Below are 24,420 nucleotides of genomic sequence, written 5' to 3'. Positions count from 1 at the left end.
AAAAGAGTTATACAAAAGAAGATAAGATCAAACACAAGCACTATAACTAGACAAAATTTATGTGACTTTTAAAATAAAAATACGATTATGTACTTTTAAATATTAAAATTTCATATGAAACAGAAACTTCATAAAAATTTGTTAACTAAAAATAGCAATGAATTTAAGAGTGATGTCTGTAATACAACAATAAAGTTGCTAAAGGTGGTTTACATTAGAGACGGTCAAACTCTAATAAATCAATATATTTATTTACTGTTTTTTTTATTTTTTTATTTTTTTTAATTAAATAATAATAATAACTAATAATAAGAATAAGAAAAGAAAAGATTATCAAGGATATAAGCTTTTACGGTCGATTAATTCTTGCAGTCAAAAAAAAATCCCTTATGGCGAAAAATAATTCCTTACAAAACTAAACTAACTACAGTTCCTAAGTACAACTCTAAAACCAATTGCATACAACTAATTACAGTGGCAACACAAAAGAAAACGCTGAATACAGTATTGCTTCTTAACACTTACTCTAATCTCATTTAAGATAAACACAAAAGATTTTAATTCTTTAAAAACTTTAATCTTTTCTACGATTTTGTGCATTTGAAATATTGCTGTTGCTAATGTAATGCTAAAAGAAGTTAAAATGTTGTCGATGTTCTAACAGGTTTGATGGCTTTAAGCTGTAAGTTGATTCTAATGCTTTTTCTGAAGGTTTAATCTTTTTTCTATAAATGATTGTATTTAGTGTATTTGGATAAGTTGCTTATATATGATTTCATTTTAAAGTTGTTTGTTTGAAAATGAATTAACATTACAACTCATTTACATCGTAGGGTACGTTTTAATTACTGTGTTATGCGGAGTTCTGCTAGTATCGTTTCTTATTGTATTCGCTATTGTCAAATGCTGCCTTAGAAGTCCGAAAAAATATAGTAGTTTAAACGAAGAGTATGTAGAAACGTATGAAGAGGAGGAAAACGTTCCCCACAAAATTGATTCATTGCAGAGGTTCCGAAAAGACGTTTATCTTGTTGACGAATCCTTTGCTGACCCTGCAACATCAGAGGCCGAGAATTGCGAACCAATATCAGCTTATGGGGATTCTATGAGCTTTCAGGAACGGCCCAACATACCCCCTAAGGATTGCATCAGTGTACAGTTAATAATACTGTTTAACGATAAACTCAAAAACTCTATCTACTTGGCTGGAAAAATAGTAAATGTGACCAACAGTATCGCCAGCGCACCAAAAGGACAGTACAAAGTTCATGTAGCCTTGTTACCACTCCAAAAGTATATCATTAAATCGCAATGGTATGATACCGAAAAATCTGTTGCAACCATAGAAGAATATTTTAAATTCACGTTTAAAACTGCGCCCGATACAAAAAAGACAGTTTTGCGCGTGCGTGTTTATAGCCGTTACAATAGGCACTCTTACAAGTCAGAAGTGTGCGAAGGAGAGTGCTTTATAACATTAAAGGAGTTAATAGCAAAAAAGAAAGCATCAACTTTCATAAGAGCGATCCACTCTAAGATTTCACAACTACAGTAAGATTAAATATATATCCTCAGAAATAATCTCGAACTCACAAAAAGGAGAATCCTTCTTTAAGAGTAATTAAAGAAAATACGTATATTACAACCTCGACCTAGGCTACAAAGGCTTGGAGTAAGTATTTTGTGAGTCGAGGTTGGCATATCTTTTAATGACTTTTTTTAATAGTACTTTATATGAAATTTAATGTCTCAAAAGGAAATGTATTAACAGAACGTTTTTAGTTTGGTTTTCAATAAAATGTGCTACATTTAACTCGGTTTTGATTGAAATGAAATGTAAATGTAAATGAGAAGACTGATTGCCCAAAATCAACAGGACTTTACATTTATTTGAAGGCTTCACTTGTTTAATGAAATGATGCATAAACTTTTTGAATTCCATATTATTAATTCTAATTCCAAATTAGCCACTTCCTTTACCTACCCCAATACAGACCGGTGGACCATTGTTAACAAAATATTCTTTCTAATCTTTGCAAGGAAACACAAAAATTGGGGGCACTGTACTTCCTGAGATAGATTTAGCAGTTAACACTGTGACATTAGTGCCTCTTTCTCCATATGTCATAGCACCAACATTTTGCTGGCCCTTTGCAGCCACACTTTTACCACTGTAGATACACCAGTTTTGTCAACATTCCATATTTGTGAAGCACTGAATTTGTATATATCCATAACTTCTTTTAATTTATCATAAAACGCTTTTACATATTCAGCTTTAAATGATATTGCTCTACCTTGGCTGCTTCAGGTTTCCTCTTAGATAATTTAGAACTTTTTTTAAAAAAACTAGTAATCCATTCTTTACCAGCCTTTTTTTTTTCAGTCTTTTGATTTTGTATTGAATAGTACACTCGTAGACAAGATAACGTACATCTATAGAAATATACCCATAAAATAGAGGTGTCATTTGCAATAAATAATTTTTTAAAGGAGCTTTCTTACTCTAGGGAAAGAGTCTATGTTTTTTGAATAACCTATGGATGGGCAACCACCAGAGCTTAACTTTGAAATGTATCTTGTTAACGTCATTCTCTTGATGTTGAATTCATTAGCAGCTGCATTTATACTTTTTTTTTCCTCCAAAACAGACCTTGGTGCATCACTAAGCTGCAAACTGGTAAAAGCACCTTTTAATGTTTTTCTTTTATGATTAAGCATTCTGCAATACATATATATATATATATATATATATATATATATATATATATATATATATATATATATATATATATATATATATATATACATATATATTTTTTTTTACACACCATTTTGTGTATGTGTAATATACACACACATTATACAGTTATATACCAATAGTAAGTGAAACAATATATAATATAACTCTATATATAAATCATTTATATATAGTACATATAATCAAACTATACATAAAATATATAATAAACATAGCAAACAATAAACGCGTAATTCAAGATTAAATTAAAATTTACATTTATGAACTTTTTAACTTATATATTTTATTGACTAAGTGATATTTAAGTACAAATATTTTTAAAAGAATCAAAAATTAAATAGGTTTAAAACATATTAACATATTTAAAGAAAAAAAAAAAGATTTAAGATATTATCTTAAATTGTTAAGAGTATTTAATAATTAATTTAAAAGTATGTATGGACCTTTAAATGTTTACCTTTTATCCATTAGATGATTTGTCATTTGATGCGTAGTTTTTGAGATATTTTAGTTGCCCAACTTACCCCTATGCTCAACTAGCCCCACCCTACCCTATACCAAACGTCACTGATCTATATATATGAAACGTCACTGATATATATATATATATATATATATATATATATATATATATATATATATATATATATATATATATATATATATATATATATATATATATACAATTATTCAAATCGTAAGCGTAAATGCTTCTCTTACTTGCAGGCTAAAATCGATTGTAGTTGCAGTATCTCCGTTGTTTCTAGTCCCAATCTTTCTTTTAATACCCTAGTTTCCAAATTGTTCATTTATGGAGGCATCACATACATTAGAAATTCTTTTTTTTTTTTCAAACAGTTTGGTTATTGTTGACAATACTTTTGACAGCCTGAACTCTATTCATTCTACAATTTAGTTTACAAACTGTCATTCTGTTTCATCCTTTTTGCAGTTTTGTTTTTTTCTCCCACTTAATTCCATTGGTAAACTCAGTTTTAGTTTCTACCGACTTTATCAAAGCATCTCATAAATTAGAAAACCTTACAATTAATAATTTTACGATTAAAAAGCAAACATATAATCACCTTGTTGCTCCAAAATACAATTTTAAATGCAGTTGACAGTTCATTGGATGTCTTTTAAGTTGAATTTTTTCAAGATGAATAATGCGCTAAAACAATTTAAAACCAAACACTGATCTGTGTATGTATGTGTATGTATGTATGTATGGCTACCAAGAGGGGAAGGGGGTGGACGGGGAAGGTTCCCGGGGCCCCGTGTGTGTATAAATAGTTTTTTAAAATGATTTTTAAAAGATTTAAATAGTTTTGACTTTTAAAAAATTTAATTAACTTTCATTTCTAATTTTCAATGGCTAGAGCACGCTTCTATTGGTCCTGGGTATATAATTGATCATAATGAGGGCCCCTTCGGAAAACTTCCCCAGGGCTCGAAATTTCTCTCGGTGGCTATGTATGTATGTATGTATGTATGTATGTATGTATGTATGTATGTATGTATGTATGTATGTATGTATGTATGTATGTATGTATGTATGTATGTATGTATGTATGTATGTATGTATGTATGTATGTATGTATGTATGTATGTATGTATGTATGTATGTATGTATGTATGTATGTATGTATGTATGTATGTATGTATGTATGTATGTATGTATGTATGTATGTATGTATGTATGTATGTATGTATGTATGTATGTATGTATGTATGTATGTATGTATGTACATATACATAGATGTATACATATATGAATTATCTATTTTCATGAAATAAATTTTTTTTCACTGATAAAACTGAGTATATAATTTATTTTTATGCGTTACAAATTATCACACTAAAATTAATTTTGTGAAACGCGAGTTGTTTCGTAACTATTGGTTTTAAATTGTTTTAACAGTAGAAAAGATAACTGTCATTTGAGCAACACATTTGTTCGCAATGCAGCGTTCTAGACATATTGTTACTGAATACTTAAAAGTTAATTTTCAAGTTTTGGAGTGGCCAGCTTCCACTTCAAATATGAAACCAATAGAGAAACTTTGGGACATAATGGGGGGGGGGGGGCCGTATTAGAAGCCAACATTTACCACCTAACAGCCTAGACGAGCTGAGACAAAGTCTTGTCCGCGTGTGGGAAAATATCCCTCAAGAAACGATTAGATCTCTAATTGAAAGTATGTCACGGCACACTTAGGCTGTAATAACATGAAGAGGTGGTAACACTAATAATTGATAAGTCAAAAATGTTTCAATTTAAGCTGTATTAGTGTGCATAACAATAATAATCATTTTACTTTATTTTTATATTAAACGAACCAAATTTTTGGTATTAGTTTTTTTTTTTTTTTTACCATCCCAAAAGTCAATTTTATTATTATCATTGAAATAATTGTGTTTATGTGTTCTATTCTTAATATGTTTGTCAAAATATATGATGATATTGACGACAATTAAAATAGATCAAAATGTATATGGTGCGTAAATTTTGCAATAAAATGTGAAAACTGATTAAAAACTAATTTTTATACTTTTATAATTGTCAACTATATGTGTAGGGGGTGTAGCTCAGTGGTAGAGCGCTCGCTTTGCATGCGAGAGGCCCGGGGTTCGAAACCCCGCTCCTCCAATAGTACCTTTTTCTTAAGTTTAAATTAGAAAGTTTTTTAAAGCTTTTTAAATATTCAAGACTCTTTGAGAATATCATAATATTGATTGCAATGGTAAAAAAAAAAAAATTCTTGTTCATCCCTCTTAACAGACCTGCTGGGTTCAGGGCCGGATTATACTCTTGGGCAGACCAGGCATATGCCCCTTCCTAGGCATATGCGGGTCTTTTTCTATGAAGAAACTTTGACCTACAGAAATAATCTATTTTTTCATAGTTAAAGGTCACAGGGGAAAAAAATAGACGTCAACATTTCGCAACTTGTGAGAAAAAAAAGTGGTGAAAAAAATAATAAATACATGATCTACAGTATTTGAAAAAGAGTTTAAAGCAGCTAAAAAATTTAAAGTAAAAAATGATAAATACAAAAATAGTTCATTTCTATTTTTCTTTCCAACTGCTATCACTTTTAGAATATTAGTTGGATATTCTAAAAGTGATAAAAGTTGGAAGTTAAAGAAAAATAGAAATTTCAGTTACTTTAAACATAATTGTTAGTTACATAAGAAAAATGAAAAAGAACTTAATAATTTTTTTAAAGATATGTATAAACACTAAACATAAAAATAAAAAAAGTTATATAAATTACCATCAATTGCTGAGAATAAAATGTATTTTTCTAAATGTGTAGGTCATGTATTTATTGTTTTTTCCACCACTGTATATGGATTTTAAACCTGAAAGTGTCTTATTCCTCCATATAATATAATATTTTAAATTGCTCTTGGCTGGTGATGTAGGTGATTTTTAAATTTGTTTCTACAGTCAGATCGACATTTTTTATGGGTGAAGAAAAAATGGAGGATTACAAATAATATTAAAATTTGTGACGTGTCAGGTTTTTTTTCCATTGGTCTTCAATTGTGGTACTTAAACTTGCCCTCTCGACTTTTTTTTTTTTTTAATTGATTTATCAGGTGTAGGAATGTAAAACACGATTTAAAAGAAAAGTTGAAAAATAAGAAGAATAAAAAGGAAAATTGGAAAAAGAAAAGAAATTTTTTAGAATGACAGGAGGTTGCACCGTCAAGGCAAGTGAGTCTTTTTTAGCGATGCATCGCTGAGTTCCTACTGCGACAGAGGGTGGCAAAAACAGTTTAACAAAGTAGTTTTGATATTTCGATGGTTTAACTGACAATATCTCGCAACACGTCGAAAAATCAAAAATGAGTTAAGTGTGCAGAAGCCTCTAAACTTCGATGGTGAATCTACCTGCAAAATCTCATAAGCTACAAATCAATATAAAAAGTCAAAAAAAGCAACGGTTTTAAACAAATGAATGCTCGTTTGGTTTTCTTATTTTTTTTGCTCTCCTGTGAAATTTTATCAACGCGGAATAAGCGGTGTCAATTAAAAGGCTGATGAACCATGTTTTATGCTTTCTAATATTACTTTTAATTGACTTTTTTCTTTTTTTTACAAATGATTTTTTCTAAAAAAGCAGTTATAAAATAATGTCTTAAATAATTGTCAAATGAAACAACTGATATTTAAAACAAAATTAATAAAATATTTTTTTAACTAAGCACGTGGACACTTAACTTCCAGGAGATATATTTTGTCGATCGTAAAAATCTACCACGAAAAAAATTTCGCAACAAAATAAGTTACGAAACATTCTTTACTTCCTCTTGCGTTTCTCACAGGTCAAAAAATGCATCGTTTAATTATTTAACATCCGTCTTTAAAAGGTTTAAAGTAGGAAGTAGATAACGAAAACTATTTTATATGTGCAGTTACAACAGTCGACCAAGAATACATTTTTTTTAAAATTCTTAAGTTGCGATTTGAATGACGTTTTTTCAAACGCTCGTTAAACTGCTCTTAAAACTTTTGTATTGTTCTAAAATTTACGTTGCTTTCTTGTATTTTCTATTATTGGTTTCGAATCTATTTCTAATTTTTTATGCTCGTTTCTCATCAATCTTTATTTAAACTGCGCTAACTACGAAAATTGAAAACCCGGTTACGTTCCTATTCAATAAAATTAGGGGTGGAGATTATCCAAAAGAATTTCAAAGTAGAAATTTACGAAAGGTTTATATTCCGCTACAGAAGTTTTTTTTTTTTTTCCTTTCATTTTTAATCAAGGAAAATAAAATTTTTTAAGCAATCCATGTTATATCTTCAAAGTTTAAACTCGTGCAGTTTTAATAAACCTCTCCCTTGTTGATCCCCACTTTGACCAACCTGAAAAAACCTGTTTGGAATACTCTAAACAATATTTTGATAATTTTTTTTTCATCTTCTATTTCTTCTTTTTTCAATGTATGATAGAAAAATTGCGTTCAAAATTAATGTTGACGGAGATTTATTATAAAAATTGTGCTAAGGTTAGTTAACTAATTAATGTTTATTTATTATTTCATATATTATTTAATATCAGTTACTTTCGGCCGTTACGATAAGCAAAACGAAAACAAAAGCAAAGAAACGGTTCTTTGCTTTTGTTTGAAAAAAAAAAACGAATACACTTCATGCAATACCCATAAAAGTATGATATTTACGGTCCAATATTCATGGCATATAGGAAAATGCCTTTAACAAATTAATAAAAGACATTTGCTTCATGAAGAACATAAACTAGGCATATGTTACACGATCTAATCCGATTAAATGACTAAAATGAGTTTTTAACCCTTTCATACGCTGGGTTGTTTTATAACAACAAATTAAACTAAGCTTCCCCAATTCAAATGGTGCATTCTTAATAATAATTTGTGCATGAAAGGGTTAACGACACTAAGTATAAAAAAATATTTAAACCATTGCCATTACTCTTGAATAAATAATTAAATAATATATCATAAATATGAATATTGAATCATAAATCTTTAATATAAAATTATGTAAAGCAATTTTTCTTGATTTACCCACTGTTTTTTTTTTTTGTTTGTTTTTTTTTTGTTTTTTTTTTTTGGAGCTCTTTTTCTTTTCAAGGAATTAAAAGTAGTTTTCTTGTTTTTATGACTTTTCATCGCAACTATCATCAAAAAAAAGAGACTTTCTTCAAATGAATGATATTTGGGAGAATTTTTCCTAAATGAAAAACTTAATTTCATGTGTGGATGCTTACGATTGTCGATTTCAACGCACGCTGCATTGAGGAATTAAAGATATTCATCGATGGTTTTGTTGCTATTTGATAACGGCACTAATTGTAAAAAATCTCCTTCCTTCGGCTGTTTTTTTTTTAAAATTGATTTATGTTTTTTCTTTTTGTAACGAATCTCTCCCCAGACGTTTCTCGTCACTTCAAACCTGCGTTCTTCAATGTGACAAAGCACAACGATTAAGCTTATTACGAACGTCAAACTCCACATTCCATAAGCAATGTAACCAATTTCTTTTATCATATTCTTCGTTTCTTGATTTTTTGCAGAAAATGCAAAATAGCTCAACACTGAAGAGGAAAACATGAGAAGAATTGTTCCTTGCTGAATAAAGTTGAATAATGCATTATTCGCTTTTAAAGCCAGTAAACAGTCCGAATAACCCATGTTCAAAATCCAAAAGTTAAAAAAAAAAAAATTTTCATTTGTACTTCAGCAAAAGTAAACTTTAACAGTAATGTGAAAAGTCCTGGTTTCTATCGATATTACTTATCTCAACATTATGTCAATAATGATAATAATAATAAATAAAATCTACAAAATAAAAAAAAGTTAAAGTTTTTTTATTATCATTTTAGTATTTAATTTTAGCTATAAAGTGTCACTAAAAAGTAATATGAATTTATTACATATCTACCATGCACCAAATGAAGGTGATAGAAACCACAGGGAAAAAACTTTGATAAACAGAACATTCGTGCTCATAAATTCTTTTTTAATAAAAATATACTTTCACACTCACAAAATACTAATAGTAATAATAAAACCTTCAAATAAATACGCTGCTTCAGTTTTATATCAGACATTATTACTAAAAACTAGAAAAAATAAAGATGAACTTGAAGACAAATGAATAAGTGATTGATTTACTTTTTGAGTTGCACAGCGAGAGCGCGTAAAAATTTGGTTGTTTATGGTTAGTAGAGCAAAGTTCTTTTTTTTAAACACTTTTTCAATACTTTTCTATACTTTTTATTATTAACATTTTCTTCAAAACGAAGAGAAATTTAGAAAAAAAAATCAATTTTTTTTTTTTTTTAATTTTTTTTTAACAGCGGTTTTTTACAGTGTAAAACATTCAATTTAGGTGTTGTCTTCAGTGGAATCTTTTAATGGAATCTTCAAGTGGAATCTTTTAGTGGAAATAGTTATGTTACTCCGTTGTTTTTTTTTATAATTGAACTAATTTTTGCAAAAAAAATCTTTATTTTTTTACCTTAATAGATTGATTGGTTATCTAAGCTACTGAATGCAGTTTTTATTTCGTACTCGTGTTTAGAAGATTTTGAATATATATCATATTTCGGTATTCTCCGGCGGAGAGCTACTTCCAAGGACCAAAACAATTCAGATGCTTAAATTTATCAACTAATGTCATTAGTTTCATTAGTAATGAAACTGGAAAAAGAATAAAATTAAGTAATGAACGGCAAGAATTCGCAAAACAATCGCGCTTTATTCACTTGATATCACTGGGCCGACTTTAGGTAACTTTCATAAAATTATTGGAGTTTAGGCAGAGAGAAATTTTAAATTAATAATAACGCACTAGAACATCTTATATACCATAATATCCATAATATCCATAATAACCATAATACTACTGTCATGGGGAAATACGTTCTTATGTAACTAGTCTTATGAAAATTTTATTTGTTAGTTTTCGAATAAAAAAATTTTTTTCGGGGAAAAAATTATGACTCAATTATTAATGAAACATTTATTTTACTAATAAGTTATTTGAAAAATATTAGCTGACTATTATATATAAAAGACGTTATTTGTTGAGCTAAACACAGCATGATAATTACTTTCCATCATCCCATAATAAATGATGGGAAATTTAATCTGGGTGCCCAGGGACTAGTTTTTAATTTAAAGAATAAAAATTAGCGGTGGAAGTATTCTGAAAGTGTGACAGGACTTTTGGAACAATGATAGTAATTTATCAGAGGGAGTTTATTAAGAGTAGCAATTGTTGTTTATCAAGAGTGGCAATTTAGTAAAAGTGGCAAAGAGTGGTAATTTATTAAGATAACAATGGTGGAAATGTATTGAACAAATTTGACTCCCTACATCAGGTACAGTTCATAGAGTTTTTGTGAACTTTATTTATTAAAAAAAATAAAAAAATAAATAAAATGGCTCAAAAAATTGAAATTCGAAAAAAGTGTGACTTGTGCCCTTTTCGAAATGACGGGTTCAATTATGAAAAATACAGATACTGTGTTTTGACGTTGAACAGCTGAGTTGGACTCATGTGAAAATCAATTTTACGGATACCGAAAATTTTCAGTTGAAACACTTTTTACATGAGATCGTATGTAAAAAGTATTTCAACTGAAATTAGCGGACAATCGCAAATAATTTGAGAACGTCTATACTCTCTAGAGAACAGTAAATATTTTTATAAGACCAATTAGTTTTACAGTACCATCAGAATCTCAACAAAGAAGCATTTAATTAGTTAACAAAAAACAGCGATTCAACAGACGTCATCTCGTAGGTGATAAACACAGATCACTTTTAGCTGCAAACTTTGTCTAAGAAATGTTGTTCGAAAAAAAAAAGCTAGTCTAATATTTATTTTTTGAATGTCTTTAAAAAATTTAAGTTTTTAATTTAAATGTCATTCAACTATTTTGCCAAAGAATTAAATGACAGTTGTACCAAGTAAAAATTCAATTAAGTTCATTCAAAACTCATTAGGTAATGTTTAACAAATTTTTATTTAGCATTTATATTTGTCATGTTTTACATTTTTAATCCAAAATCAAATAAAATGCTTTCTTTGATAGGTTTCATTCCTAATGTAATTTTTTAACTATATTTCAACATTTTGAAATTATTTAATTTTTTTTTTTTAATAGACTAAAATACATGTAAATTAATTTACATGAAAAAAATTAAAGAATATATTAGGGAAATTAGTAGTAAAAGGTCAAGTAGTTAACTTAAAGCAAAAGGAGTTATCCCTTATCAAAGTCTAACTGATATTTGGATTTAAAGTTCATTGGAACTCCAAATCTCAGTTTCAAATTGGGCAAACAATTTTTTATGGTTAATAGTTATCTATAATTACTTGCAGTAAAATTAATTAAACCATTGTCACATTTATAGTTTTAAAAATAGATGGTGGTTTTTGAAACTGATTTATGAATATTGGTTAATTTTTTACTATTAAGTATTTGAAATTTTTAGTATAAATTTAATTTGGAAATGGATCCATCCTTGTTGAAAGATTTACATGCTTTCAAAAAGAGAAGTTTAACTCAACCAGCAGTTGAATCAAAGAAACAAGTCATAAATGCAGCACCAATAGCACCAGTTCGTAAAGGAAAAAAGCGACGTCGTCCTGAATTACCTGCCCAGCTACTACAACAATCAAAAAAGCAGGCTGCCAATCAATCTTTTAATTATAAAACTCATACACAGATAAGAACTAAAAGTCGCTTCTCAATTTTATCAAGTATTGTTGATTTAGTCAAAAACCGATATCAAAACAAAGAGTTTGATCCTCTAGGATTGGATGAATTATTAGATCTTACAAAAAACACTGATATCAAACCTTTTGATAAAGAATGGTTAGCAGAGGAGTCATTAAAAAATAACCCAAAAATTTTGTTCAAGGACAATAAGTATTCTTTTAAACCTAAATATGCCTTACGTGACAAAAAGTCACTTATTCGATTACTTGAAAAGCATGACCAATCTGGATTAGGGGGAGTGTTGTTAGATGATATTCGAGAAGGTCTACCAAATGCTGATGAAATTGTGAAATCTATAAGTGACAAAATCATGTTCGTCACGCGTAGCAATGACAAGAAAGCTATTCTTTTTTATTATGATTCCAGTTATGCTGTTCAAGTAGATGATGAAAATCAAAAACATTGGAGAAGTGTGGCGGTTGAAGGATTAGCGGAGCCAGATATCGAGAAATATTTGAGCAATAGTGGAATAAGTACAATGACAGGAATTTCTTCTACACTACAGAAACGTCCCGAAAAACGAAAAGGTGGTAAAAGAAAGAAAAACATGAAATTATTAAATTCTCACTTGGATGGTGATGTCTTGAAAGATTATTCTGAACCATCAAAGTAGGTTTTGTTGTGAAGTTATTACTACAAAACCTAATGGTTATTTAGGCAATTTTTGTTTTTTTTTTTCCCCAAATTCATAAAAAATTTTAAAAAAATATACAGAAGATGTTTAACTTCTTTATTTATTAAAATAGATTAGGTATATAAATATGATTCATAAAGATAAAGCATTTTTATATTTATACAAAGCATTTTTCGAAGATGTAGATGCTTATAAGTATAGCAACTTATAATAGTATTATAGATATTTTATCAAGTTTTTAAAGTGGATATTTTTAATACCAATTTTTATTAAAATAATGTTATCACACCCTATACCACCTAGATTTGTGTGTATGGGGATTTACTTTGAAAGGTTCTTTAAAAGTATTTCTCATTCCAGAATTGGCTTGATCTAATCAGTTTTTGATCATTGATTGACACAGATAAATTTGAAATTCTTTTTTTGATCATGAAGGCCATTAAGTTAGTTAAGCGATAGATTAATGTTAAATATAAACACGTTTTGCTAAAAGTAAAACGTTGCGATAGATTAATATTAAATATAAACACGTTTTGCTATAAGTCACTTTTTGTTGCTGTAATATTCAAATAAGATGAAAGCTTTACCTAAATCTTTGTGCATCTCTCAGGATAACCTAAATTCTGCCCGTGACAATTGTTTCGGCGATTTTATAGATTTTGGTGATACTTTAAAAAACCTTCATAAAAATTTGATACTTTTGTATCAAATTTTTATGAAGGTTTTTTTCTTTTGTAAAAATACAGAAATCTCACTATAAATTTAGAGTGTAATATTGTAGGTGACATTTTTGTCAATAATCATAAAGCTCAGGTAGCACAGGTAGTTTTATGAAATTATGGTGTTGTGGGTAAGGGCCACAAATGGTAATCATTTAAAAAAAAAGGTAATCATTTTTGATTAGATGTGTATTCATCACAGCTAATAGCAGAAAAAAATACTCATGTTACTACCAGGAAACTTATATAAAACGTGTAGATACACGAAAATTAGCAGCCCGTTATGAAGAATTAAATTAAGTAGGGCTGTAGAAACCAATTCAAAGCGGAGAGACACCATTACCGTGCCTTATCAAAGGTTGTGTTAAAGAATTTATAGGTTGCCCCTATGTTTAACAGAAATTTTGCTAATGAAACGACTGATTGTCATAAATTGGACGGAATTTATTTTTACAGTTCTCATCTATCGCGTTAGATTAAAAATTTATCCCATGATAAAAATTTTCTTGCATGCTAACCCAAAAATTTGACTCAATTTTTGAGCAATTAAAAGTTATTGAATTTGCAAATACCCAACCTCACTTTCTTTTTTTTGTATTGTTTACAAAGTGTTTTTTTTTTCTTTCACTGAAAGTCTTGTTTAGTTTCATAAATTAATAAAAAAATTATCGCAAAATAAAGACTAATTTAATTGAGCAGTTGTACAACAATTGTCATTTACATCCTAACTTTAAAACTAAGGACATTGAATTCTGTTGCCTCTAATCACTCCTAAAGAACGTTGTGTGGCGAAGTGGAAGAATAATAAACCAATGTCTCGCAAGCCTCTATTAGGCAGAAGACTTAAAACTATGACTTCTAGAAACAGCAATCGTCTGAAAGGTCTCTTGAACAACCGGTCTCGAACTTCGACAAGAAAAATCACAAATAAATTCAAGTGCGATCATTTTTACATCGTAAAAAATTAGAAAAAACAAACAAATGTTATTTAATGAAAAATCAAATACCTACAAACAGTTAGAACAGTTGTAAACGTATAGTGAAGTACTAGTTGCGAATTCAGAAACCTTGGGTCTATCATTGATGATGAGCGGTATTTTACATTTAAAAATACAAATAAAAATTCTGACGCTGGATTTTACTCAGCTGAACCAAAAAATATAAATTATAAGCGCAAAAGCAAATTTGAAAAAAAAAAAAACTAGTGTGGATTGGCATATCCCCTCGTGGAGTCTCTTAACCATTTATCGTTCTTGAGGGACTGGCATTTAATCAAACCGCGTGTAAAAATGATTGCATCATCAAAAGATTGATTTCTTTTATTACCGAAAATCACAGCGATGGTAATTATGTATTTTGGCCTGACTTTACCTCTTCGCACTTTACCTCTTCGCACTTTACCTCTTCACACTTTACCTCTTCGCACTATGCCAGAAGTGTAACCGATTACCAGCCTAAGAAAACCGTTGATTGTATTACAAAATTTGATAATCCGGCTTGTATACGAGAATTACAACCTAATGAGGATTTCTGGTCAATCCTTAAAAGCTACACCTATGAAAACATTGGGAAGCTGAAAATGAAGATAAACTGCGAAAAAAAAACCGTTCTTATTTAAGAAAAATTGACAAATATTTTGGACAACGCACGTGTATCAAGCAAAGATAACGCAATACGTCATATTAACGAGAAAGCATTATTTCAGTTCCGAAAATAAAAATTATATTGTGTACTTTTTTTGTACTAATATTTTGTTTATTAGACTTTTTCTTGTACTATTACTGCTTGTATTTATTTTGCGCCGTGATTATGTCATCAGTGGTTATAATTGTTAAAATTCAAGTAGTCATTTTGTTGTATTGGTTTTGTTGATTTTTATATTATTGTTTTTAATATTTTAGATAAATATGAATTGACGAGGTTGATTGAACAATATGTTTTTTTATATATGTGGCAAGTACAAGCAAGCTGATCAACGCAAAAAAATAACTCATAGTGTCAGAGTTGCCTATCATCATTATTTCAGTTGTAAAATTAGCGATCGGGATAAACTCAAAACTTAAAGCTGGAATATTCTTTGAGCCACAAGTTAAAAGATCTATTTTGTAATCCCGATTTCACATAAAAACTCAATCCTCTAGAACTGGTTGCATGGGAGTCGTTTAAGAATGTTTATCATAATGTTTTTGGAGTCATAAGATAGATAACTATATCGAGTTAGTTCAACATACAACAGAGACCTGATAAAAAAATGGTATGTCGCAAGTCTTTGAAAATGCTATTCGTCCATTTACACTTGTCCTTTTTTCCGATAATTTTGGTGTAAAAGTTTAAAACTTTTTATTATTTACAAAAACTAAAGTGAAATAATTTAGGATGTTAAAATCTATTCCCTTGTGACTGACAGACAATTGTGCCATCACGTAAATACATTTGATCTTTATAAATGCCTCAAATTAGCTGACTAGTGTAAAATTTTAAAGCAAATAGCCAATTACAAACTAACATATCAAAAATCAAAAATGGAGGAGCGGGGTTTCGAACCCCGGGCCTCTCGCATGCAAAGCGAGCGCTCTACCACTGAGCTACACCCCCTTGTGAAGTATAGCGATGTATTTTTAATGACAATAAATAGTTTTAAAAGTTAATACTCAAAATGATGAGAAATAATGTCCATTTTTTAGTATATTTCGTCATTCTTTTAAGAGTTTTGATAAACTCAACAGAACTTCACAGCGCTCTTTTTAATTTTGATGAGCTAATAAGACACCAAAACTCTCAAAAGTATAAATTTTTAATTTACATATTTTAAAAATTACATTATTCATAACTTTTAAATTACATAGCTGGTTATGTTGTCGGGAACGAGTGCATAGTCAGTTGACTCGTATTTATTATGAGAAGTATAGTGATTTTACAAAGAAAATTGAAGACATAAGTGGATGAAGGTGTTATTTTACACCAATATGGAACTGAGATATCAGGAGTTAAAGTTTTGAACACATATTGTTCTTGATATTTTTATATAGCAAAGATATGTTAATATTTATGGAGGGATATAGTAACCAAACACTTAAGATTGTGTATGTAATATTTAATTTCATGAAAAAAAATGTGTTGTACATGTTTTTGAATTTTGTATTTTTGCGACATAACGCCTTCATCCACTTATGTCTTCAATTAACCATAGAGGACTAAGTTTGCCTGTCAATGTTAATCCACTACGGTCGAAATTTCTTGTCAATTAGTATGTCAATGGATAATATATATATTTCTACATTGTTTCATGAAGTAGAGGTATATTACCGATGATAAGTCGTATATCTCTTATTTTGTGAAACATAATGACGCTCATCTTACAACCTTACAAACAAGGTACAAATAGAATCAATGAAATTAAGCTCTCAATTTTTTTCTTTTTTTTTTAAACTATAATAATTTTTGTTCTCCAAGATCAGAAAAAGGATTTTATAAAAAATATCTTGATAAAAATGAATTTAGAGTTTATCAAGGAATAAAATATCGCAGCAAGCTTTGAGTTCTTTCTTTGAGATTTGTGGAGAATGTATCAATAATTGGAAGGAATGCTTCTAATTATCGATATACTTTAATTGGAAAAGTTTTGTTTTAAGTTCTCATTTAATTTTAAAAAGATAATTTTAAAAAAATTTTAAAAAAATTAACAGATTATGTATTAGATTTCCAGAATAAAAGAAACTTCTTTCGTGTAATTTATTCATTTTATTTTAAAAACTGAGCAAAGTAAGTTTGTAATGGATTTTAAGAGCTAATCTTTCCGATTAGAGAAAAGATCCGATGATCAAGTTAAAGAGTATGTATTATTCCCAGCAAACATTTAGTCTAAAAAAGACGTCTTAAATATGTCTTTTAGACGTATTAGACGTTTTTTATACCTCTAAAAGACATCTTTTTTTGGACTCGATGTTTGCTGGGTTGTTGTTTAATGTCAGATAAACCCAATACAAAATATTGAGCATTTGGGAAAAGGTGATCAGCGAAAGATTAGGGAAGCTAATTAAAGATAATTTAAAAATATTTAAAGATATTTATAAATACTTTCAATAGTTTTAATATAGAACCGTTGATAAATATAAGGAAAATATTGAATATGTGTCAATATTTTCCTTAATTACTAAGTTTAACGATAGTCTCTCTGTAATGAATGTGACTTTACACGGATTGTAAAATCTACAAGATGCCATTCCGATTGAACAGGTATTGCCAAAACCAAGATGAAAGTGCTACAATGTAGACAATTTTAGTCAATCTGAGTGCCGTCGTTCATTTTTTGATAGAAAACGCATTCAAGTATAAGATCAAAATAAGTTGACAGTTCTGTTCACAGTGTCCCTGGTTCTCAAAAAAACCGACGTAAAACAATTAAAATAGATTATTACGTATATCATATTTAATGGTAAGCAAAATTCACAGGCTCTCTTAGAACCACTTACTTATATTTGCTACTTATCATCAGTGGCGTATCTAGGGTAGGGCAGGCAGGGCACGTGCCATGGGCGCCAGCCTGAAAGGGGCGCAAAAGAGGCTCGGTTGCGATACAATAAGCGAGAATTATATAAAATAAATTAAGAAATAATATATCATATAAAATAAATATATTATATAAAATAAAGTTTGTGCCCTCATTTATTAAAAAATTGTAATTAAGTACTTTATCTTGGGGAAGAGGGGCGCGAAATTGGTGTTTGCCCCAGGCGCTATTTACCCTAGGTACGCCACTGCTTATCATAGCTAATAAAGCTTGATAAATATACAGTTGTTAAATTTTTTTAAATTTAAATGTTTTTCCTAATTTCAATTTTTCTAAATTAAACAACTGTATTTATATTTTTTTAGTTGCACATTTTATTTAATAATAAATTATCATATCTCATGTTATAACTTAACTGTTCGCCATTTTACTTTATAAGTTTTTACAATTTAAAAATAGATTAAATAAAAAAAGATTAGTTTTTAAGATGAGTCGTGCTCATATGATATATGACAACAAATCTTTAAACACCATTCCTGTGCAAATAACAACATGGAATGGACCATGGCATGTTGATAAAATTTTTTTTAATGAAAGGTAGACACTCATTTAGAATTCCTTTTTTCCTCTTAAACTTTATACTATTGTATATGTACTTAAATAAGAAAAATTATAGTTTTTAATTTTCTAAAAATAATAACTATTGAAATAACTAAACTTGGTTTTTATATGTATTAGACCAGATTAACTTGTATTTTTAATTTAGTGGTTCTGGATACATCCTTGAAGGAAAAATATGTAATAAATCTCGTCATACAATTATAGATGGAACTGACAATAGTTTAAAGGTTTAGGAAGTTAATTTTAATATCTTCTGAAGTTTGTATGTTGGAAATTTATTAATTATGCCCACTTCCTCTGGAGAAAAAAAACCCAAATTTACTTATATTTAGCTTTATCATGTCATAAGATTTAAGAGATGTTTAACTGGTATAACACAGTTTTGGTAGAGTAGAATGTATATAATTACTTATCTTTTTTAGTTTAGATATGTTTGTCTACATATAGAAGTTAAAAAAGTAACAAAACGCAAGTTTGATATCTCTGGTAAAGAAATTGAACCTGATTTTGGACAGAATAAAAAGGTTAACACTGGGTATTTATCATCATCTTACAGTATGCTTCTTTTTTTTTTAAATTGTATTTGATTTCTTTTTTGAAACTGTAGTACATTTTTTCTGTACTTCCACTCTTACACTATTGTATAATAATGGCTTAAGAAATATTTTTGTTTTACTCCATTTGTTTTATAATTAATTTCAAAAATTATATATACGCTATCCTCAAAAAACTAAGGGAACTCTAAAGGAAAATGCTAAAGAAATAACAAAATGTTAAAAAAATTAAAGTAGTCATAACTTAAAAGTTGTTATGTATACCTTTATTATATGAAAATTTACTAACTAATCTGGAATAATCTTCTTTGATTCTCACTTGCATGATTTGTTTTTTTTTTTACTGTTTTTACATATGAATACATAAAAGTACAAAAAACACTACAAATCTTGTTTAGTAGAATTTTACAGTAAAACCACAGCTGAAAGATGAAAAATGGTACCTTATAAATACAATATTAATTTAAAAAAAAAAAAAAGAAAAAAAAAGAAATTGATGATTACATTTCTGGAACTACACAAAGTGATTTGTACAACAAGTATAAGATGTCAAAATTGGCTACAAGTTATTTAGTTAATAAATATAAAACTAAAGATGGTGTTGAAACTGAGCACTTAGGTGCATGACCAAAGAAAAGTACTCATCATACTAATTGTAAAGATATTTGTTTCATTAAAAAGAATCTATATGTTAGTACAAGAGTTACACTTTCTGAACTGGAACACAATATTTCAGAAAATACTTTATGGCAATTATTGAATGATGCATGATAAGATATGAATATTATGGTGGAATAAACCAAAGTTTAACCTGAGAGATTTAGATGGCAAGCTAAATGTGAGAAGGGCGATTGGCAAACAACTAAAACTAATGTAAAAAAAGGAACCATGAAACCTGGGGGTGCTAAAGCTTAATGATTTGGGGGTGTTATTCAGGATTTTCTGTATTGGTACTACTCTACCTCATAGAAAGTATAATAACAAATGCATATATAAATTCATTATAGGGTATCAAAAAATAATTGAACTCCATAATTGATTTATTTATTGAAAATAATCCTCTGGTTGATGTTCTAACAGGACAATAATCCCAAACACACATCAAAACTTAAATCATGGTTTTATACAAATAAAATCACTGTATTGCAATTACTTGTACAATCTCCTGACCTAAATTCTATTGAGAATTTATGCAAATAACTTGATAATAAAGTACATTTGCATGGTAGGTTCAGAAATGCTGAAAAATTGAAATATCAATCAGAATGAGAAATATCAGAAATATCAAACTGCCTGGTTTCAATGCCTTTTGAATGCAATTGAAAAGACAAGCTTCATCATTAAACTTTTTTTAAACTTTTATAATTGATTATTGACCATAGGTTATTACTTGGATTTAGGTCAGGTGACTGACTCAACCACCAGTCCATGTTAAGCATGTTTTTTTCAACATTTGCTTTGTTACATTTTGTAGTGTCCTTAGGATCATTATCTTGCTGAATGCATCTCCATTTGTTTAATTTGTTTTGATGCTTAACAGTGATTTTAATACACTCAGGATGATGCTTTTCATTTCTATGCCTCCAGACATGAAATCTTCAAGCACATTTAAAACCAAAAAAGGAGATTGATGTGACCGAACAACTGGTCTCCATTGGACAATAGTCCAGTATTTATGTGCACTGCACCATCGAAGCCTATATGTTGACCTTTGGTAGAAGAGGTTTCCTGACAGTTCAACTAGAATCTAGATTTTTGCACTCATGTAAACAATGACTTACAGTTTTTCCAGATGTTGCTGTGTGTTCCAGCTAATATAAAGACAATCAGATAATATTTAGAGGTTGCAAAAAAGTTACAGTTTTTGGAAACCTTAAAGTTTTCTCATGAGGATTTTTTATTTCCATTCTGGATAGTTTAATGTGTTCAACTCCAATCTATATGGAAATAATAAAAATCGGTGATCTGTGTCTATTTAATCTCAAAATGTTGATTGTTAAGTTCATTCATGAAGTACTACTGAAATAGTTAAAGACTATTTACAATCTTTAATTTGTCAAAAAACATAGGCAAAGAAAATTGTAAAACATGGGATAGTTGCTACATTAGACAACACACTTATAAAAAATATATAGAAAAGCTAGTTATGTATTATTTCCTGCAGTTCAAAGCCTAGGAAAGCACCTATCAGATATTAGCATCAGTTGTTCCATAAATCAGAGAGGAAGAAAGTGCCTTTGCAATGTGTTTTGATACAATCTCTAGCAACACAGCAAGACTAAGCGAAGCATGTTTTTTTATTAAAGCAGAAGTTAAATAAGGCATTTTTACACCTGTTATCATATTTTCAATTTTCAACAAAATATAGGTTCTTGTTGTCTACACCAAATGTCTCAATATTCAGATAACACTGTTAAATAAAGCACTAAAGTATGTAGGAGATGATGAGTTTTGCTACTAAGCAACTTCAAGATATTCAACCCAAGGCTGTTATTATGGAGTTTTTTGAATTAGTAGCATTCTTTTTTTAGGGAGTTTCCTTCAAGAGGATTGAAATTTAAAAATGATTGGTGACACATCATGCAAGATGGTTAAAGTTATTTTCAGTTTCAAAATATGAATATTTCAGGAATAGTTAAGGCTTAGAAGTTAGGAGGAAAAATGATTCCATGACATCTTTAATTTTTTAAGTATATGTTAAGGCATGGTTCAAAGCACCATTTAGCATAATCTGTTTGTCTTTATCACACCCTCAATATATTATTTAAAGGTGTTTAAATTTTTTTTCTATATATATAGACAAACACACAGAAGATATTATGTTTGAATTACTTCCATATTATTTTTCATTTAAGAAATTGCATCTAAAGAAGGTGAAGATGTCATTCAACCAAGCAAAATCGTTGATATATTTAGAAATAAAACTTTGGATAGTTTGGTTTTGTTATCTAAAAGTGATAATATTGTAGGAATTTGGTGTGAAGAAAGTGTGCTGGATGGATTTGATCTATCTGATAATGCATTTGTCAGGTTAAGAACAAAGGGAGGTGGACCATACCTTGGTAAATGATGATTTTTTAATGGAAGCTAAATTTACCTAAAGATATAAATATGATGAACTGCACACACACACACACACACACACACACACACACACACACACACACACACACACACACACACACACACACACACACACACACACACACACACACACACACACACACACACACACACACATACATACGTACATATGTATGCATGCATGCATGTATGTATGTATGTATGTATGTATGTATGTATGTATGTATGTATGTATGTATGTATGTATGTATGTATGTATGTAAGTATGTATGTTGTATGTATGTATGCATGTATGTATGTATGTGTGTGTGTGTGTGTGTGTATATATATATATATATACATATATATATATAATGCAGTTTATTTAGATTTCCAATAAAATCTTTTGGATTTTAATAAAACTGTATATGTTTCTATATCTTCCATTTGCAAATATTATTTAAAATGTTAGTTGAAACATTTTTAGAATCTGTTGTATCTTTGGATAAAGAGCTTTCAACTAAAGTTAATTATAGTACTGGTGATAGTGTTGGAAGCTCATGGACTGATAAGGTTCTTCAAATTAGAGATGACAAAGAGGCTGGTCATCATCTTACTAGTGCCAGTGCAGCAGTCGAAGACAGTGAATGGGTACTTTAGATTTACTAATATCTTCTACTTCAAATAATTTCTCCTTAATTTTATATTTCAAAAATTAATTACAAAAGTTAGAATGTTAAATAACTTGTTTCTAAATGAACTGTATTTTGTTTTTGTTTTTTTAAGAATGACTGATCAAAAACATTTATCTTGGTGAATTGCTACATAAAAGTCCGTAAATATTATTTGTAAATAATCACTTAAATAATGTCTGTTATCAGATGTAATTCCTATTTTATATTATGCTTGGAGTTTGCCTATTTTTTTATAAAGTAGCATTTTTAGTTTTTCATACTGTGGTTTTTTTTATCTTGTTATTGAATATTGTTTCTAAACCAGTTTTAGATTGTGGGGTACGGGTGGGAAAAAGAGGATTGCAAACAGACTGGGCTCAGTAGTTTAGTATAAAAGGTTGCTGAGGGCCGGAGTTGGCCCGCGGGCCTTATTGTGGCCACCCCTGAGTTAGAGAAATTTGATTCAGGAAAACCAATAAATTTTTTTTTTCTTTTTGATTCACTTTAGCATAAAAAAATTTTTAACATGCATCTTATACAAAGTTTCAGAAAGTGATTATAAAATCAGCTGAGATGAATCGAAATATCTTTCGTTTTTTTTTTTTTTTGTAAATAAAAGTTGTTTTGATTATTAAAAAAAAAAAATTATTTAAACGTTATTTTTACGGGAATTTGTGCGGTCCTCATTTTTTTTGTTGTCACAATGCCAAGTTAATCAACAAAAAATACATAAACATGCCAAAAAATCACAAGAAGTGTAGAAAATCTATTTGTTCTTGTGTATGAAGAGGAGTGCTTGTGAGCTTACATACTTTATTATTAATAGAGCTTCTGAACTCTTTAATGTCAACCTGAACTGAGGATGAAAGAATCCCACAAGGCATTAGCAATGCATGTCGAGTTCAGTTGCAGAAAAGAGACCAGAGAATTATTCAAAGTCCACTTCCCACTCTTTTTGACAAAAGGTTGATTGTTCCGTCATTTCATACAAAGAAGCTTCACCATGAATACTACGAAGCAAAGATTGATGAATTTCAAAAGTCGTATCTTGCACTACCTGTAACGGTTATACCAAAAACATGCACAGTTTTCTTTCATATTAAACATTTCATACAGAAAGAAAAACATCCCCTAGTTTTTTTTTAATGAGCAGGCAACTGAAGCCATTTACTGCAACTTTAAAAGACATTGGCAAAGGTTCAAAAAGATTTCAACTCATCCTGACTATGAGAGCATTTGCTAAACTGTCTAGTTGATTGCAATAGTAAACACGTTTAAGAAGTGAGACAGGTATCTTTTGTTATATGTTAAAAGTCATTTGTGAAGTTATATTGAATATAAATATGTTTTATGAAAATAAATTATAAGAGTTTTAACCTCTTTCATTAATTCAAGAATCGTAATTATAGGATGGATAGATGTGTAGGAAACACTACTAAGATATAGAATATTCTAACTTTTTATTGGCTATGTAAAACAAAGCACCGAGTTATAATAAATGTTTGACAAATAAGACTAATAATTGATGCCGCTTGTTAAAAATGAGTCAAAATAAAAATGTTAATATCTCTTGAAGACGTAATTAAAAGATGTT

The 24,420-nt window shown here is 29.1% G+C and overlaps 3 protein-coding genes and 2 non-coding genes across 6 annotated transcripts; 4 read left to right on the top strand and 1 right to left on the bottom strand.

The window, feature by feature from the left end:
* Positions 1-563: 563 nt before the first annotated feature.
* Positions 564-1,813, top strand: LOC149890180 (uncharacterized). The gene is made up of 2 exons (XM_090085847.1): positions 564-682; positions 834-1,813. The coding sequence occupies exons 1-2, from the start codon at positions 670-672 to the stop codon at positions 1,553-1,555; spliced, it is 735 nt and encodes a 244-aa protein (XP_089941973.1). The 5' UTR covers positions 564-669; the 3' UTR covers positions 1,556-1,813.
* Positions 1,814-5,339: 3,526 nt separating this feature from the next.
* Trnaa-ugc (transfer RNA alanine (anticodon UGC)) lies at positions 5,340-5,411 on the top strand. The gene has a single exon. It is a non-coding gene; the product is annotated as a tRNA-Ala (tRNA).
* A 3,855-nt stretch (positions 5,412-9,266) lies between these two features.
* Positions 9,267-12,712, top strand: LOC149890179 (general transcription factor IIE subunit 2-like). Of its 2 annotated transcripts, none has more exons than XM_090085030.1 (3): positions 9,267-9,479; positions 9,651-10,050; positions 11,765-12,712. In XM_090085030.1, exon 3 carries the CDS (start codon positions 11,783-11,785, stop codon positions 12,662-12,664), a length of 882 nt encoding a protein of 293 aa, XP_089941156.1. In that variant the 5' UTR covers positions 9,267-9,479; positions 9,651-10,050; positions 11,765-11,782; the 3' UTR covers positions 12,665-12,712. The 2 variants fall into 2 exon arrangements, with proteins under 2 accessions (XP_089941156.1, XP_089941157.1); XM_090085031.1 differs by having other exon boundaries at positions 9,306-9,479; positions 9,788-10,050.
* Positions 12,713-15,927: 3,215 nt separating this feature from the next.
* Positions 15,928-15,999, bottom strand: Trnaa-ugc (transfer RNA alanine (anticodon UGC)). The gene has a single exon. It is a non-coding gene; the product is annotated as a tRNA-Ala (tRNA).
* A 2,335-nt stretch (positions 16,000-18,334) lies between these two features.
* LOC145182965 (arpin-like) lies at positions 18,335-23,471 on the top strand. The gene is made up of 6 exons (XM_090086522.1): positions 18,335-18,511; positions 18,681-18,762; positions 18,958-19,090; positions 21,945-22,151; positions 22,640-22,803; positions 22,939-23,471. Exons 1-6 carry the CDS (start codon positions 18,402-18,404, stop codon positions 22,945-22,947), a joined length of 705 nt encoding a protein of 234 aa, XP_089942648.1. The 5' UTR covers positions 18,335-18,401; the 3' UTR covers positions 22,948-23,471.
* Positions 23,472-24,420: the final 949 nt, after the last annotated feature.

The sequence above is a fragment of the Hydra viridissima genome, unplaced genomic scaffold (assembly GCF_058129835.1).
Source record: "Hydra viridissima isolate aposymbiotic clone 2 unplaced genomic scaffold, HvirCarnegie_v1 scaffold_4, whole genome shotgun sequence".
Lineage (NCBI taxonomy): Eukaryota > Metazoa > Cnidaria > Hydrozoa > Anthoathecata > Hydridae > Hydra > Hydra viridissima.
This window is presented reverse-complemented; position numbering and strand designations above follow the sequence as displayed.